The sequence below is a fragment of the Diuraphis noxia genome, unplaced genomic scaffold (genome assembly GCF_037042655.1).
Source record: "Diuraphis noxia isolate RWA-SAM2 unplaced genomic scaffold, SU_Dnox_SAM2 contig0001, whole genome shotgun sequence".
Classification (NCBI taxonomy): Eukaryota; Metazoa; Arthropoda; class Insecta; order Hemiptera; family Aphididae; genus Diuraphis; species Diuraphis noxia.
The window spans coordinates 93,707,642-93,726,076 of NW_028301711.1; the positions used below are offsets into that span (position 1 = coordinate 93,707,642).

At 29.3% G+C, this 18,435-nt stretch overlaps 1 protein-coding gene and 1 pseudogene across 1 annotated transcript in view; both read left to right on the forward strand.

Annotated features, from left to right (window-relative positions):
- Positions 1 to 4,167: 4,167 nt before the first annotated feature.
- Positions 4,168 to 5,463, forward strand: LOC149062493 (uncharacterized; annotated as a pseudogene).
- Positions 5,464 to 7,640: 2,177 nt separating this feature from the next.
- The window catches only part of Kank (KN motif and ankyrin repeat domain-containing protein 2 kank), a 55,717-nt gene continuing 44,922 nt past the window's right edge, over positions 7,641 to 18,435 (forward strand). Inside the window, exon 1 of the mRNA XM_089215896.1 lies at positions 7,641 to 7,988. Coding sequence (XP_089072022.1) covers positions 7,952 to 7,988 — 37 coding nt within the window. The 5' untranslated portion in view covers positions 7,641 to 7,951. The remainder of the gene's footprint in view (positions 7,989 to 18,435) is intronic.

Consider the following 18,435-nt stretch of genomic DNA (forward strand, 5'->3'; position numbering starts at 1 on the left):
CACTAGTCTAAAAAATTTACATAAAACGAATTAACGAAGAGAACATATTACATAGCTAATATTTAATCAATTGTACGATGATATAAACTCACAATACCTGTACTAAAAACTCACAATACCTGTACTAGTTATTATCTAAATAATATTTAAATTTTATATATAGGCACAAATACAGATTCGATTTTGACTATAGCAATGAACACTATCAATCATCATAATACAATGTAATGATTTTACAAATTACAATGTACCTATTAAACCTATATATATATATTTTGTAAAACGCTTTTCAGGGCTGTTAAAATTAAAGTACCTAATAACAGTAATAACCATGCAGTACCTCTTTAGATTTGAAATTGTAAAATCGATATAGAACTTACCTACATAATAAATCAAAACTCAAAAGTGTCAAATAAATATTTTAGTATGATACTGTGATCATAATTCATGCGAAATTAGTATGATAATTAATTACTATAATTTATTAACCATAATTATTATGTTAACTGAAATTTTATTTACCTTACAATTTGTACAATGTTGTTTTATACTATATTATAGTACACGAACATGATGCACCACATTTTTTTTTTAGATACTGAGATATTTTATTAATTTATTGTTATATTGTTGTATTTAATATTTTTTCTTAAAACCATCTGAAGTGTATGCTATCCTGTGTAGCACATCACCATTATGGCATTATGCAATCCTATTTGTAATGGTAATGTCATAACCGGTTAAGATATACATAATTATTTCTTTGAAATTTGAATTACAGTAATTATACGGACTAATAAGAACAGAATTGGTTTGTGCGTCAATAACAATTTTACGCTCATGAATATCAAAATTATAATTTATTAACAGTAGTAGGTATATATTATGTGTCTATATACATATAATTTGTTTATAATCTTGTCAACGGATCTTAATATTATTATGACTTTTATGCATAAATTACTTTTTATAAACGAGTTGTTCTGATATAATATATACATATAGGTAATATAAACATAACATAGAACGGTTATAGTTGAAAAAAAATAATTATATTAACAATACCTACACTAACTGATTATAAAAACTACCTATATTTTATTTTGGTCTATATACATAATATGCATAATATTTTACATAATATTATACACAGTAAACATCCACTATGGTGTCCGTTTAATGTCAAATATATATATTATTATCATATTTGTAATTAATGATTACTTGTTTTACAAAGCTTGTTATTGAATAGTGTAGGTAGGTACTTCTTGTGTATACCTACTTTATTATACGACGTATATTAGGTATGATCACACAGTGCTAGTGTGTTATAATAATTAGATGTGTTCTACTTTATGCTCAATTATTATTATCAATAATTTATTATATTACACTATCGAGAACAGCCGATGAAGAAATCATCATTTGAACGTTTTAAATATAGGCGATGTGCACTCTTATTATTAAGGGAAATCGATGCAAAAAATATAAATAATAAACTTATTTTTCATATTATTATATCAACTATGTATATATCATATATTATGATATTTTCTATTGCTCCGTGGTCGAAGGCGATGAGTTATACATGCAAAGAATTTCTCGGAGGGTTGAATTAAATAATATTTAAAGAAATTTGTATATATTTAACCTTCGTAACACAATACATGTATATTTTTTTAGAATACAATTAAAACAAAAAATCTGTTAAAATTATTATTATTATTGATTTTTAAAATATTGAAATATCCCAGTTATTGATTTTATATCGAGATAAATTAAACTGTCACTTGAATATATTATCTAGAATTTTAACGTATAAATCTTAAAAATTGTGGAAATGTATACTATAGCTATCTACACCATACTTACCATGTTTTATTGCAGGTCATAGTTCTGCTTCTGATGTTTCTGATGTATACGTAGATTAGGCTCGTATAGTTCGTACAATCACACGAGTAAATATTCAGACTTAGGTATAAAGCGGCCCACACAAATCGAAATTTCGAAAAGAAAACAACATAATCTGATCGGTATAAGAGTGAAACAAATAAAAGAAACACCATAGTCGTTTTCGTCAGTGATTATTTTTAATCAATACACAATATAGGCTATTATTAGCTATATAGGCTGATAATATGTACCTACGTTCAACCACCACGTGCCATCGGCTTACGGTCGCGAGTTCTACATGAAAATGACTACATTGTTATAATATCAATATTAGTAGTGCAGGTCATACGCATAGGGTTGAGTTAAGAATTTACCGCTTTGAGTTTTATTTGCTATTAGAATAGAAAAGTTAAACTGCTTCGAGCCATTCGATTACTCGACAACAACACGCGCGCAATGCAATGACGCATAGAGGAGGTGTTAATGGTCTTCGGAAGAGTTTTAAATCGTTTTCAGCATTCGAAGAGTATTATTGCCTCATCATATTCCACCGTCTCCTATATGGCGTAAAGCGCGGCGTCGGATGGTGGTCTGTGAAGTTTTTCCAAGAAACCATATAAGACACCATTAAAAACGATTAACGACCCATCGCGGTGTTTACTAAACAGGAAAACAAAAGACGACAGAGGTGTGCGACGTGATTGTGTACATTCCTATACTATAGTAGGTAATCATAATATTGTAATTCAGGTACGCCGCGGGAGTGCGGGACATCATTTTATATCATTCTTCCGTTTGTAACTATCTACGAATATAATATAAATACATAGTACACCTATATACGTTGTATGACTTGTACATGTAAAATATGGATATTGTTTTACACATAGGTTAATGAGTAATTTATTTCAACTATAAAAATTAAACGAAATAAAAAACTCATCAAGTGTATGATATGTTTAGTGTTAAGTAAAAAATATTTAATATTATAAAAGATTCTTTTTTTTAATAGTCCGGTTAAATTCAATTGTTTTGCATAAATTATGCAGCATAATATTATATGTAATAAGATAAATTTACCTGGCGGAGTGGCGGATAATGTGCAGCTGTCAGCAAATTTGGTATGATAACATAATAATTGTAATACAACCGAATTAACCAAAGTCGTAAATTATAGTATTTAAGTGTTGAACAAGTATTCGACTCGACTGAGATTCGATACAAACCATTATTCTTTTTCAATTTAATAACAGCTAAGGTATTGCTTAAAAGTTAAAGCCAAGTCAATACATTAGCAGTTTATAACTTGCCATCTCATTAATGTCCAGTATCTATATTCTTTAGTATTATCAAAGTATATATTATAAAAGTTGTCTATTATCATGTTTTATTAAAATCAAGGTACCTGATTATATTACTCGACGGAAATGACAATTAAATTTTATCCTAATCAAAGTCCACTTCTATTTTAATATAATATTATACCTACCTGCGTCTAGCAACAATCGTGTTTACAATCGTAATACTGTGAGATAATCAGTGACATGTTTAGTTCGTTATGCAGTACGTACACATGTTATATGATTAAGTTATAATATTAGCCAAAAATTTAAATTTTTAGGCGTGTGGCTCTCAAACATAATTTTATATCACGTAGATAGTTTATAGGGAACCCGAAGATTTAAAACTTCGTATACCTATATCAAACAATTCATGGTACCTACATCACCATTTTTGATACCATTATATTTAGCAGAACGACGGTGGATTCAGAAAAATAATTCACGTGACCGATTTAAATGTTTTATTAGATACGTCAAATCATATTTTGTAATACATACCTATAGTATACCTATACTATATATATTTTTATTTAGTGTAAATAATAAAACAATTTTTAATACAAAGGTATTGTATATATTGTAATATTTACACGATAATTATTTTTTATGAATAATATTTTATATATATGTAATGTTAATATTGTAAATAAATATGTTTTATTAATTTTGAATAATCGAAGATGCTCCTTGGTTCGTAAAAAATGCTAACCTGCATAAGAACTTCAAAATTCAATAAATTATAGAATACATCATAACTCTAGCAAGAAATGTTCACAGCTTACTGCTCAGCTCATCAGGTTCAATGTTCTACAACTTAATCGACAAAATCGATTTTGGTTTTTGATGTAATATTAAAACAAATGGTAACGGTCCAATATGCGACCTACAAATGTTCCTCGACCTACCGATAAGATTGAGTTGATCTACAGGTTTCTTTATCGCGATAATTGTCATTATGGGCATTTTATTCTATTTTATTTTATTTTTGTTCTCCGATAGGTATACCTACTTACAATCTTTTATAATACTTTACTGTCCTCAGTTAGTACAGTTCCGATTTCATTCGTATGTGTCGAGCGCTCGTTTTGTGATTTTTTATTTGAGTTTTATTTTGTGCGTGTGAATTTTTATGTTCAAACTCAACATGACATCTACTATTGGTCACCTATATAGGAACATTATTAGAGATGAAGTGGTATGTGTTCAATATTTAAAAGACCGAGGGCTATTACTGACTGATAATCCGATGACATGTATAAAGGTGAAAGACGGTGTCGTATGTAATGGCCAACTTGTGGAATATTTAAGAAGTAGTAAAAAACGAAATTCTGATGGCACTATGAAAAGAGTTGTAACATTACGATGTACAAAACGGGGTTGCCAAACTTACCAATCGATTCGTAAAGATAGTGACTTTTTTACATACACGGATCTTAACGGCCGTTGTAATAGTCAGCTATCATTATGTGAAATAATGGAAATAGTTTGGTTCTGGGTTAATTTAGTTCCAATAAATCAAGCTGTAAATTGGACTGGAAGAAGCAAAAACACCATAATTGATTGGTATAATTTATGCAGAGATATACCAGTATATTGTTTTTCAAAAAGAGAGAAAATGGGTGGTCCTGGTTGTACTGTCCAAATTGACGAATCCCTTTTTCAGGGTAAAAGGAAGTATAACCGTGGTCGATTACAGCGTGGGGACCATCAGCCATTAAGAGAAATAAGTAATTCCAGCAACGAAGATTCTGATGAAAATGAAATAGTACGTACAAATAAAAATTATGGGAATCGTATAGTAGGCCCATGGGTATTTGGAATTTGTTGGAAACGGCCAGACTTATTATTAGAACGGCGATTTTTTATAGTAGAAAAACGGGACCGAGAAACTCTTTTACAAATTATTAAAAATGAAATAAAAACTGGAACGACAATTTATAGTGACCAATGGAGAGTGTACTCAACATTAAATCATCATGGATATATTCATCAAACAGTTAACCATTCAGAATTTTTTATTGACCCGGAAACAGGAGCACACACTCAACAAATTGAAGGCTTATGGAGAATTATGAAATCCAAATATAATATTTAAAAAAATGGGGCGTCTCCTTTAGTAGATCGACAACTCCAAGAAGAGTGGTGGAGATCGTGTCAAAATCCAAAAACCATTTTTGATGCATTTTTGACTGATATGAAAAATACGTTTCATAACAATACAGACTGAAACAATACATATAGTTATTGACGACACTGAGAAGTGGAATGAAAAAAAGGTTAGTTAAAAATTAAAATTATTTGTATTTTACACGTATTGAACCATCAGTGTGTAGGTCGCATATTGGACCGTAAATCAGTGTGTAGGTCGCATATTGGACCGTTACCAAACAAATGACCATATATACATTAAATTTTCACCGAATGTTTATATAAGTATATTCTATCCACCGTGCAATTTTCAAAAAATTTCGACTTAAGTCGAACTATTCATAGGCATTTGAAATTTTCGATCATTATTAGTTTTTTTTAAATTAATATCAATAAAAATTTATTTGTTTGGCAGAAAAGCTTGAAAATTTAATACAAGGCTCTTAACATATTGTTACAATAGCAGTTGAAAAATAAAATAAATTCATACTCACAATTTTATTTATAAGCATTTAAAGTTCAAATTTTGACTAAATACGTAAAAATTACGGCAATGTTCAAATTATCTTAGATAGAAATTCATAAAAGTTTTTCTTTTTAATTCTAAGATTTGAAAATTTAATACAAGGCTCCTAACATATTTTTACAATAGCAGTTGCAAAATAAAAGGAATACATAGTCACAACTTTTTTTTTAAGCATTCAAAGTTTGAGTTTTGACAACATATCATGTAAAAATCGCGAAAATTCACAAATTATTTTAAGCTAGAAATTCATAAAAAAATTTCTTTTTAAATCTAAGATTTGAAAATTTAATACAAAATTCCTTACAAGTTTGTCAATCTTTATCACAAATAAAAAGTCCACCGAAAATTCAAATTAAATTTTTATGAGCATTTGAAATTTAAATTTTTACAACATTGGATTTTCACTGGATTTCACATTTAGTGATTTTCTTATTTTGTTGTAACTCTAAAAGTCTAAAACAAATGACCGCAGATACTTGAAGTTTTCAATGAATGTTTATATAGGCATTTTCTATATTTGATAAAATTTTCAAAATATTTAGATTTGTTTTGAGCTGTTTACTGAATTTTAATTTTTCAACTTTTTTAGTTTTTTTTTCTATAAATATCGATAAAAATTTATTTGTTCGGTAGAAAAGCTTGAAAATTTAATACAAGGCCTCTAACAAATTTTAACAATAGCAGTTGCAAAATAAAAGGAATTCATAGTCACAATTTTATTTTTTTACAAGGATTCAAAGTTTGAATTTTGACAATATACGTAAAAATCACGAAAATGCATAAAAAATTTTCCTTTTATATCTAAGATTTGAAAATTTAATACATGGCTCCTATCACATTTTTACAATAGCAATTGAAAAATAAAAGAAGTGCGAAGTCACAATTTTTTTTTACAAGCATTCAAAATTTGAATTTTGACTAAATACGTAAAAATTACGGCAATGTACAAATTATTTTATGCTAGAAATTCATAAAAAAATTTTATTTGAAATCTAAGATTTGAAAATTTTTCATAATATATAATATATCCCAGACCGATAAACCGTCTTCGCTCAGAATCGTTTTTCGTATACAATGATATAATATCATTGGATTCAAATTTAATTCCATCCATTACAGTAACCCACTTGTAACCTACTGTACAGCAGAGCGACATCCACGACTTACCCGCCTTTTTATTATTAAATGTTAAAAGTATGCGAGGAACTGTGGTTGACCGCACACACCGAATACCAAAATGTTTTATTCGCCGCTCACATGATCCGTCATCCTCATCCGTAGGCTGTGACATTATATAGGTACATTTTATTCTATAAAAAACATATTACATTAAAACAGAATATTACAGTATTATAAACACATAAATAAATTATAATGTACGTGCGCACGTAATAATGTGTGTTTTGTGATTTTTCGAGGTGGTGAGTATTTTTATTCTGCAACAGAATAATAAATTAATAAAAACGTTTCAATCATAATATTATTATTATGGGCATTTTTTTTTTTTTTTTTTTAAAACACAACAGGTATTCCGTATACGGAGACTGTGCTGAATTCGGGGGGATAAGACCCCGCGGTGCGCTCGTGTGATTTAGAACGTCGAAGAGAAGTCTGGCGGCGGCGGCAATGTTGTTGCACCGCACACCGCCGCCGCAGCACCCCACCACGATACGCGGCACGGCCGCCAAAGACGGACGACCGCGGCGGAATCGGTCCGGCAAAGCGGTTTCCCCGCCGCCGCCACAACCGTTCGCCGGTCCACCGCGGTCGGTACCTGTTTCGCCGGTCGTCTTGAGCGCTGCTCCTCGTCGCGTCTCGTTAAAAACGTTTTTCCCTCCACACCCCCCGAGGTCGACGGTGTTCGCAGTTTTCCGGTTTCGTCAAAGTTTTGGTCGAGAGGTTTAGTGTGTGTGTACTACGCCGCGCCGTCCGCAGGGCCGCCGAGCGCGTGTAACTCATCCGCTGCCGCCGGACCATCTGTCGTCGAAGAGCTATGGAAACCTCCGGATACGCGACGACGTGACCCGCCGACAACGCCATCATGTACTCGGCGCGAAATCGGAACGCCATGATCACAGGTGAGTCCAGCCGACTGCAGTACAATATAGTACGCATTAATTGTATATCCGTGAACGGGGTGGGTATGGGCAGTGGGTACAGATGACAAACCCACTTTGACCGACGGAGTAAAAGTTCAGATCGCCGGTCCAGTATGCCGTGGCCCTCAACCCACCCACATAGGTATAACCCGCCCACGGAAAAACCACCAAAGGCACCATTGCGAACCGTGGTTATAAATAACAGCTGAGGTGTTCCCATTAATTTGTTTGACAGTATACTACATCATAAAATATAAACATGTAATACAATAAAAATAATTTTCTTGTGGTTCATAGGAGTAAAGCCGGTAAAGATCGTGTCAATAATATGGAAACAATTTTAAACCAAATTTTTCATACGTCCATCCTCTTTATATTACGTATATTTCGTCAATCTTTGCAAATATTGTAGGTATAATAATGGTATAATATCGATTATGATTGAGAGCATACGCAGTATTATAATATCCATAATATTGAAAAAAAATCTTGAGAGTATACGGCCTATAATATGTTCCTATGGTAACACCCCTGAATAACATTTACTTTGGCAGGGGCGGGTTTAAGGGGGGTGGCTAAGGGGGCAGTAGCCCCCTCTCTTTGGAACTAAGCTAACTATTTTACATAGCCAAGTATTATGATAATAATATAATGGTATATATTAATAATTGTTTTTCGTTCGACGTCTGACATGAGTACATGACGTGTAATATTATTATGAAAATTCACGTGGAGCCCAGTTTAATAATGTTAGTAATAATTATATATATTAGTTATTAATTAAAAAAAAATGACTTACTTATGAGGGACTCAAAAACATAATCTGTAATTTTAAATTTTATATAGATTTAAAAAACAACTAACTAAATTCTTGAACCTGCTAATAGCCCCCCCCCCCCCACACTTGGTGAGTGATAAAACCCGCGGGTATTATGATAGTAATATTACGTAGAGCAGATATTATTATGATTAGTACGGTCGTCTAAAAGCATAAAATCGTATTATTATTATTATGTTATTGTTATTTGGTGTGAAATTACCGTCGGCGTTGCGCTGACGACGACCGCGACCGGATGGTGTAGGCAAAACCAGTGTTACATAAATCATGGTGTCGCAGACCGTCGCCGTTATACTTACCTACTGCTGCACTGCAGCCATACGGTTTAACAACAATAATAATAATAGTTGTATTAATATCGGTTTGGTACGCGCAACAGGATATCTGAAATAAACGTCATGCGTGTACCCGCGGGTAGGTGTCGTCCGCGCGTGGGATTCGTGTGTGGTTGGCACCGCGACGACGACGACGGCCCGGCGCGACTGCCGTCGTCTCGCGGTAATAATATTTCATCGCCACGCTTTCCTGGAAACGCGCGGGCCGCTACGAGTCTCGCTCCGATTCTGATCAGCCCCCACCCACCGGCTCATCCTAAATTCACCTCGGCACATTTCGTGTTTTATACATTTTTTTTCCACCCTCTGGGCCGAACACGACGACCCTGTCGTACCCATACAAAACGCGATATCATTGTGTGCGTATAATAATATTATACAGGTAGGTACCGCAGAACGTGCGCGCACATTATTATTAAATTTTACGGTATGTCGGTATACCCATATATATAAATATATCTATTAAATATGTGCCCGCGGCGCACGTAATATCGAATCTCGAATCGATTTCTTTAGGAAAAAAAAACCGACCGTCGGTTTTTATTTTGTATTTTTTCTCCGAACATTTTCGGTCCCAGTCGGTGCAAGACGTGCCTATATCTAATAATAATATTATTATTATTATTTTAGTACATTTATATTGGAAAATTGCGACCGAATACCTATAACCGTACCTATACAGACGTTCGTTTTGTTCTTTTTAAACGTCTGTTTCGATTGTTGTTATCGAAAACCTTTTGCTTTTTATTATTACTGTTATTGTTGTTGTGCACACGAAGATCGCGCGAGAATTCAGTAGAATTAGAATGTTGAAGTATATACTATATTATACTAAATATATAGTGATGTAAAATAGGAGCAGGTGGTATCTGTTGCTGCAATTTAGTGCTGCAGTCTCTTGCCGTCGCACTTTCTGCTCGCCGTTTCCGAAAATGGAACTGATTTCGATGTATAAATATGTACGCATATATGTATATGGATAAATCGTCGTACAATTGTTTTCACTTTTTAGAAACTCGTACAAAGCTCCCACATGATCTTTTGTATAAATTGCGCAGCATCAGGTGTATTATAACCCAGTGCAGCACGTTTATAGGACGAGTTAGACGACGTGCGTTATAATGTGGTATTGTCATCTGGTTGATTTGTTTTTTTTCTCTCATCCGACTCGGTCACGCGATTAAATCAACGACTAAATCAAAACGAACATGACACGGACGCCGAAAATGCATTAGTACTACTTAGGAACTGGGCGGCGGAAGTGGTTTCTTACTGCATAATAATATTACGTATAATACCAGCATGTATGCGTCTGCAGGAGTGCATTATATGTAGTTTGAATACTACACCCATAGTATCTGTCCATATTATGTTATTATACCGTAATTTATTAAATAATTATTTTCAACTGTCAAGGTGACGTTGTCACTCCAAGGTAATACTTTCTCCGTACATTTGACATTAGTATATTACCCCTCTCGTCACAGTTGTAATTACCAAACGCTGTCACTATAGGTATTATAGATATAATCGCATACTAAATAATAAATATGTATTATTGACTATTGTATATTATATATTTTATATATTATGCACAGATAATTCGAAAACACTAGTTTCAAATATCAAATGACATTGAACGCTTTTTAATGCATTTTTTACTGTAATCAGTTTTTTCATTTTTGAACGATAGCATAATATAACTAACTAAATTTTCAATTTTTGCAATGATTACGAAGTAGAATTTTTTTTTGTAATATTTTGATACATAAAAATTAAATTTTTAATGAATAATTAATTAATTATAATTATTTAAAGTTCAAAAGAGCGGAGGAAAAAAAATATATATTTTCAAAATCGGCAATACTCTTCGGTACCTACCCATAATGCGCGTGTTTACTATTAAAAGAATCACCCGAGTATTATATAGATAAATACGTCCTTGATATTATACTATTTACGCCGAAACATAGTAAGTATGCGAATAGAAAATCACAATTATCGTCGCTGTCGTGAAACGATATTGAATAGGTATGTACACGTCTATACGTACGTAAACCACTCGCGTAACATATGTTATCGCTAATATAGTGATGATGTTTCGTTTCGAAGGTGAACGTTTAGCCACCGATTATCATGAATACCTTATACCTGCTATGATTGATTTTTAAAGCGTACAGTATTAACTCAAATATAATTATTGCGTTTAACTGGGTTAAAGTTATAGTTGGTTGATAAGTTTCAGATTATGCAGAGTTAATGTGGCATTTTCAACTTTCTATTGCCTATCTAATTTTTTGACAAACAACTATATAAATCCTTTATAAAATACCTATAATAAACGAGTTTATATTATGAATCTAATTTTTGTATAGTTTTATGCACTTTTAAAAGTTGGCTAAAAACCTTATTGCCGTACTATTGAAAAAAATTCAGCATACATTAAATTTTGAACAATAGTTATAGGTATTCATTATAATAGTGTTAATAATCCAAAAATGAATTAACCTAAATCAATAAAACATAATTAAAATCCATTGGTTAATATATCCCTATTAATTACAAAATTAATATTTAATATTTTTTTTAGGATGATAAATTGATAAATAATCTATACTTATCTACCTACATAAATATGTGTGTTAAATAAAATGTAATATTACGATTATTTATAATAATTGTATATAATTCATTTGACATTGACGTTATTTAGGATCGTAAAAAATATTTAAATTAACTGTACCTATTATAATATGATATTCGAGTTTGTTATTAAATCAGAAGAAGTTTACTGAATACTAATATATAGGTTCAAGTAAAACTAAACTTGAATAAATGTTCAAGTTTCAGCCACTCTTACAAAAGAAGGAATACATATTATCATATTATCTAATAAGTAATATTATTATGTATGTACATATTATGGTATACATTAGTCATTAATCATTAGTTATAAATTTATAATGTTATAAATGAATAATCTTAGGATATCCTTTGGGTAGAATTGTAGATGGGTAGAAAGGTAGTTACCATAATGTAGTAATGTAACATACTGAATTAAATACAAGTCAACAACAGTAAAGTCGTCCGTTGTATTTTATCACAGCCGTTTTGTAATTAGTAATCAAAATTTTTTTATAATTACGAAGTAAAAAAAAAATATATATATATAATATCAATAAAAACATTTAAAGCAGTATTTAGTAACGTAACAAATAACATCATCGTATGCACATGCACGTAATATTACTAGCTACGACAACGACAATGTATACTCATTTGTGTTCAATTTTTTTTAATCATAAAAAATGTGGATAATAAATAATGACAGTCAGTAGTTATGAGTCGTATAACGTCATTATTTAATGCAGTATTACATTTAGACAATAATTATTACAATTTTTAGAATCGATTATAGATAACAATATTTTTTTCGCTTGCGATTTGTTTAGACTTAACATTGCTAGCACACCGGAACACGCCATATAGCGCCTAAACAATAACATTTATCTTATTACCTTTTTTTCCTTTTGATGAAATGGATAATAAATAATATTGTGCTAAAAAAAAAAAAAATGCTACAATTTATTGAACCTGTACTGTCAACTGCTTTATAACATTTTATGGTAGTTTATTTTGAAAAATTCATTACTCGTTTCCCCATTCATGAAAAAAAAAATATGTAGGTCAAACTAGATATTCCTCATTGTACTTATCCGATATACATCACGATTGTCTACATAGCGCAGTTAAAACTCGCTGTGTTCATTTTATAGTTTATACACGTCCATAGAAAGACGTATGTAGATAAGCAATATTTTAATAAAATACGTTGTTTTGTTTTTGTTTTCATTTCGATGTTTAAATTTTTTTCTTGTACCTACCTGATTATACATTCGCATGTTTCAATAAATGTGTAATATATTTTTTTTTTAAATCTAATTTACCTTTACGTTTGAATGTAATATTATCCTATATGTGTTTCTACAATTTTGTAAATAATATGTTGTGTTTGTGTATAATGTGTAGGTACATTATACTATTTATACTGATTATACTGTAAGTATAGTTTTGTAAACAGATGACACAATGAAGACACTGCAATAATAATATACATTGCAATTTGTGTATATCATTAAAACGTATAATATTATAAATGTATAACTTACAAAGTCTGTATTATCATCATCATTATTATTATTATTATCATGAGACATTTCCTATTCGTGTAGACGTGTATATTATTATCTATATTGTCTTATACTATATTTGGCTGCAAATTGGAATAATCTTCACTTTTACGTTAATCATTGTCGGAACTAATATATTTGAATAGTTTTATGTTTGAAATATTGTTATTCATTAGTACCTATAAAATACGGTATCTAATCGAATTCACTTATCATATTTATGAAGAAATGTATTAAACACTCAACAAGGTAACGACGCCATCATATTGTATTACGATTTCATGGATTTTTTTCGTACAATTTATTTATAATTCAAACTATTAATATCAGCTATTTGTTCATAAATATGACGTGATCGTGTTCATGGTTGGTGCCTTGGTGGCCATCATGTTAGATCGTATCTTGCATGCATGCATGATACGTTTCACCTAAAGTCGTTTGCCGCTATAATTATTAATGATATTATATTGGAAATTAACCCCTCAAACATTTTATGGACTTGTTTGACTTCATTTTTATTATTTACTGACGATCATGCCTAAGCCAAACAGATGGGCTGCAGAATTAAATTATAAATTACTGAAAATAATATAATAGACCACAATTATTACGAAGTTATTATTATTTTAAAACTATTGAATCGTATCTATATCATTAATTGAACATGGTGCTAAATGCTAATTAATAATAATTACTGGTTACTGCAAGTGCTATTAAATATTAATGTAATGAAAACATTTTGAATGATTTTAATATTTTATAAAATATGTAATTCATCAAAGGAAAGATAGTTAATTATTGTTAGATCATAGATTTTAATAACTATTAAATACACATGTTAACATAAACAGAATAAAGTTAAGACATGCATCAATATTCAATACATCATTGGATATAAGTTGAATAAATACATATTTCATAAGTATAAATGATAAACATTGACATAAGACATAACTACATGTAAGTTTATTAACTCATGAGTCTTTCTTACACTCTTACTGAGGTCATAAATTTACTAAATATTATTCAATTATTGTTAGTATTTGGAAAACTGTATGTAATATTAAATACTATTATATATATATAACATATATATATATATATGTATATATATAATTTTTTTATTAATCTTGAAATTATCAATAACAAATTTCTGCTTCGACATCTGAGGCCAATAACATTACATTTAATATTATACGATAAAATATATATAAAGTACATTATTACAAATAGCGTACTACAACCAGTACAACCTACTTAGGTACATCTTAAAGAATATTATTTACTTATTTTCAGAGACACTTCATTAAAGTATATTTAGATGCTATGTAGAAAATACACATAAAGTTTAAATCAAATTTATTTATTCTAATGTGAACCATTGTGCCTACTAATTATTATTATTGTAGTTTTCAAAGTTAGTTCAAATAGTATTTTCAAATATTTATAACAATGTTTTTAACGTTTTTTACAATTGTACATTTATAGTCATTTTTAGGTTAGGCAACTACTTTTTTCATACCGAGAAAATAAATATTCAAATAATTACAATGAAAGTTCTGATGCAGTTAATATAGTTGAATATAAAAGTGATAACTACATCATTCAGAATTGGCCTTTCTTAAAGCTATATTGAAACTTGAAACTAAAGCTTAATTTTGAATATACACTGATAATGGGCACGGCGCTTAATCTTTCTCATTGTAATTGACGTAAAAAGCCTGTGTAAAATACACTTAAAAACAATGTTGTTATGATAATATGTTCAAATGAATAATGTTTTTAATCATCTTGATTTCAGTTCAATGACAGCTCTTGTGAACTCTTTAAGTTTATATGATCTATTTTAATATTTTATATATATATGAGTTAATACATCATAAGTAGGTACACATAATATATATTCGCACGAGATAGTGCATTTATACCCATGTTTTAGTACATTTAAATTTATTGGTTAGTTGTACATTTGATCAGAAATTATATTTATTTATAGGTAGGTATATTGAATCAATTAAATATTTTTAACTTTTAATTTTCAAATATATGGAAAATTAAGTCAGAATTAAAAACTATATAGTCATTATATTAAAATTTAGTTAGAATTCAATTAAACGATTAAAATAATACTAAATGCAGTTCTATAATTTGTTTCTATTATTTCTATTATTTATAATTAGTATAATATGGGTCGATATTAATCGTTTCTGGGACATTTCAAAGTTGTTATCTAGATTGGTTTCCAACATTAATTTCATGAAGGAATTGGTTTATGTCACTTTATATATTTATCGAAATCAATTATTTTAGAATCAGAACACAGTGAAAAAAGCGGGTAAGTCGTGGATATCGCTCTGCTGTACAGTGGGTTACTGTAATGGATGGAATTAAATTTGAATCCAATGATATTATATTATCATTGTATACGAAAAGCGATTCTGAGTGGAGACGGTTTATCTGTCTAAGATACGAGTATATTATAGCTTATAGATTATTCAAAATTTTCAAATCTTAGATTTAAAAAGAAATTTTTTTATGAATTTCTAGCTTAAAATAATTTACGAATTTTCATGATTTTTACGTATGTTGTCAAAATTCAAACTTTGAATGCTTATATAAAAAAAAATGTGACTATATATTTTTAATTTTTTTCAACTGCTATTGTAACAATATGTTAGGTGTCTTGAATTAAATTTTTAAGCTTTTCTACCCAACAAATACATTTTTATCGATATTAATTTAAAAAAAACTAATAATGATTAAAAATTGCATATGCCTATAACTAATTCAACTTAATTCGAAATGTTTTCAAAATTGCACGGTGGATAGAAAAACTAATAATAATAAAAAACACACACATCATGGTAAAATTAATTTTTCGCCCCGCTTAAAATCTAAAATCTATAAATCTTATAGATTTTATAATTACGTTATTCGTAATTTAAATAATTAGTATATTAATTTTTTTTTAAATGTTTTTATTATTTATATTTATAATCAATATTTACATAGTTATATTTACAATGAGTAAATTGAAGGGAGACTTATTGGCGTTAGGTCCATTGATGTAAATCCATGAAAAAGTTTGAAGGTGTAGACTAGAGAGTAGGTCCCAACACCATGTTTCTTTTAAAGAGCTGGGGTGGGTAGGTGGGTTACCTAGGTTTTATTTTTTTAAGACTTTAATTTTCAGTATATCTGCCTAATTTAATCTTCCATTTTGTAAAGTTTACATCATGTGTATTTTGAACACTTAGTATTTAAATTTTAATAGCAATTAATAATTTATTAGTCCAAAAAAAGAACTTTACTTTTCATAAAGATAAATAATAATCATTAGAATTAGCAACCAGTGGGTTTTTTAAACGACGACTTCAGTGCTGCAAAAATGATACAATACTTTAAAAAGTTGTATAACTATATTACTATAAGCGTTATATTATAAAAATTGATTCCCTATTATGCAATGGTTCTGTTAAAGTAAATAATATCTTATTATGTAGGTATAATAACATATTTTAAGAGTTTATGATAAAGTTAACTACACATTGAGGTTTTTTAAAAACATTTTTTAATTTAAAAACAAATTATGAAATTGAAATATAAACCTATGGAATATTATTAAGAGTGATTGAGTATAAGTTATAACTATAAATTTATAATTGATAGTAATGTTTAATATATTATTATATATCCTAATGCGTATGTAAATAAAATAATTATTTATTATACACATTATAACATATTATTATTATATATATATTTATTTATACTTATTGTTTAATTTTCAGAAAATATTGTATGTCCGTTTTGAAGTATAATATAAAAATAAATATAAATTTAAATACTATAATATACGTATTTATTTGGTATAATATATTATCGAAATTTATTGCTATAATTTATTTGGTATTGTTTTCTATTCAATCTAATTATTTTAATATTATGTAATATATATCTCAACGTTTTCTAGGCTTATACATAAATCAAATTATAACGCGAATAAATAAAAATATAAATCACGCTTGTCTAACGAATAATCACATCGGCTGGAACCCGACTGAGCGCGATTGACCTTTTTCACAACCCGATTGAGCATGGTTGGAATCAAACAATTGGAACCCAAAAAAACCCAAAAAACAACACGATTGAGCACGAAAATAGGTGCGACGTTGCCATTTTGTATCGTATAATATTAATATTAAAAAATAAAATACATTTGAATGTAATAAAATAAAAATCGTTTAATGGGTTTTAATCACATATTACATATGTACCTACGTCAGTTAGTTTATTATATTATATTACAATGACAGTTAATTCCGTTAAATACTGAATATAAAAATACATAATATAAAAAAAATAAATAAAAAAATGTTGATAATACGAATCAAAATAAATTTAAAAATAAAAATTTAAATTTTTTCCCCTAAATACATATTTCCAACTTTAAATAAGTATTTAAGTAGGTTATCAACAACTTTAAATTCAGAGTACTCCTGATAAGCCTTTATAGTGAAGTTAATTTTTTGGTTTTCGATAACACTAATTTTTTTATGATTATTACTTGCTATGGATTGAATTTTCGTGATCGTTTCAGCCCGAGTTTCTTGTAACACTATAATAACCAAGTGTATATGTGGATGTGCCTTGTAAAATTGAGAATTGTATGTCCTGTGGAAACTTATGTTAGTAATTACCTATTGGTAATATCTACTACTCAACATACGTAGGTACTAGTGAAAATCTGACAACGTTGTATACAATATTTTTTTTTTTATCGTGCTCAATCGGGTCGTCTAAAAGGTCGACCGATAACGACCGTGCTCAATCGGGTATCACCGATCACATCCATTAGTAGTAAGCTACATGTATAATTTAACCATTTTATAAGAATGGGACACTTTCGATTTGATAAATATCAAATAGTATCTTTATTCTCAATATATGAATTTATTATCCTAAAAATCGAAATATTAATGTGGCATTACAGTTATTCAGTTAGAGAATAATGAACTGAAATCATGTTACTATTTAGTTAAATCTCTGTACAAATACAAATA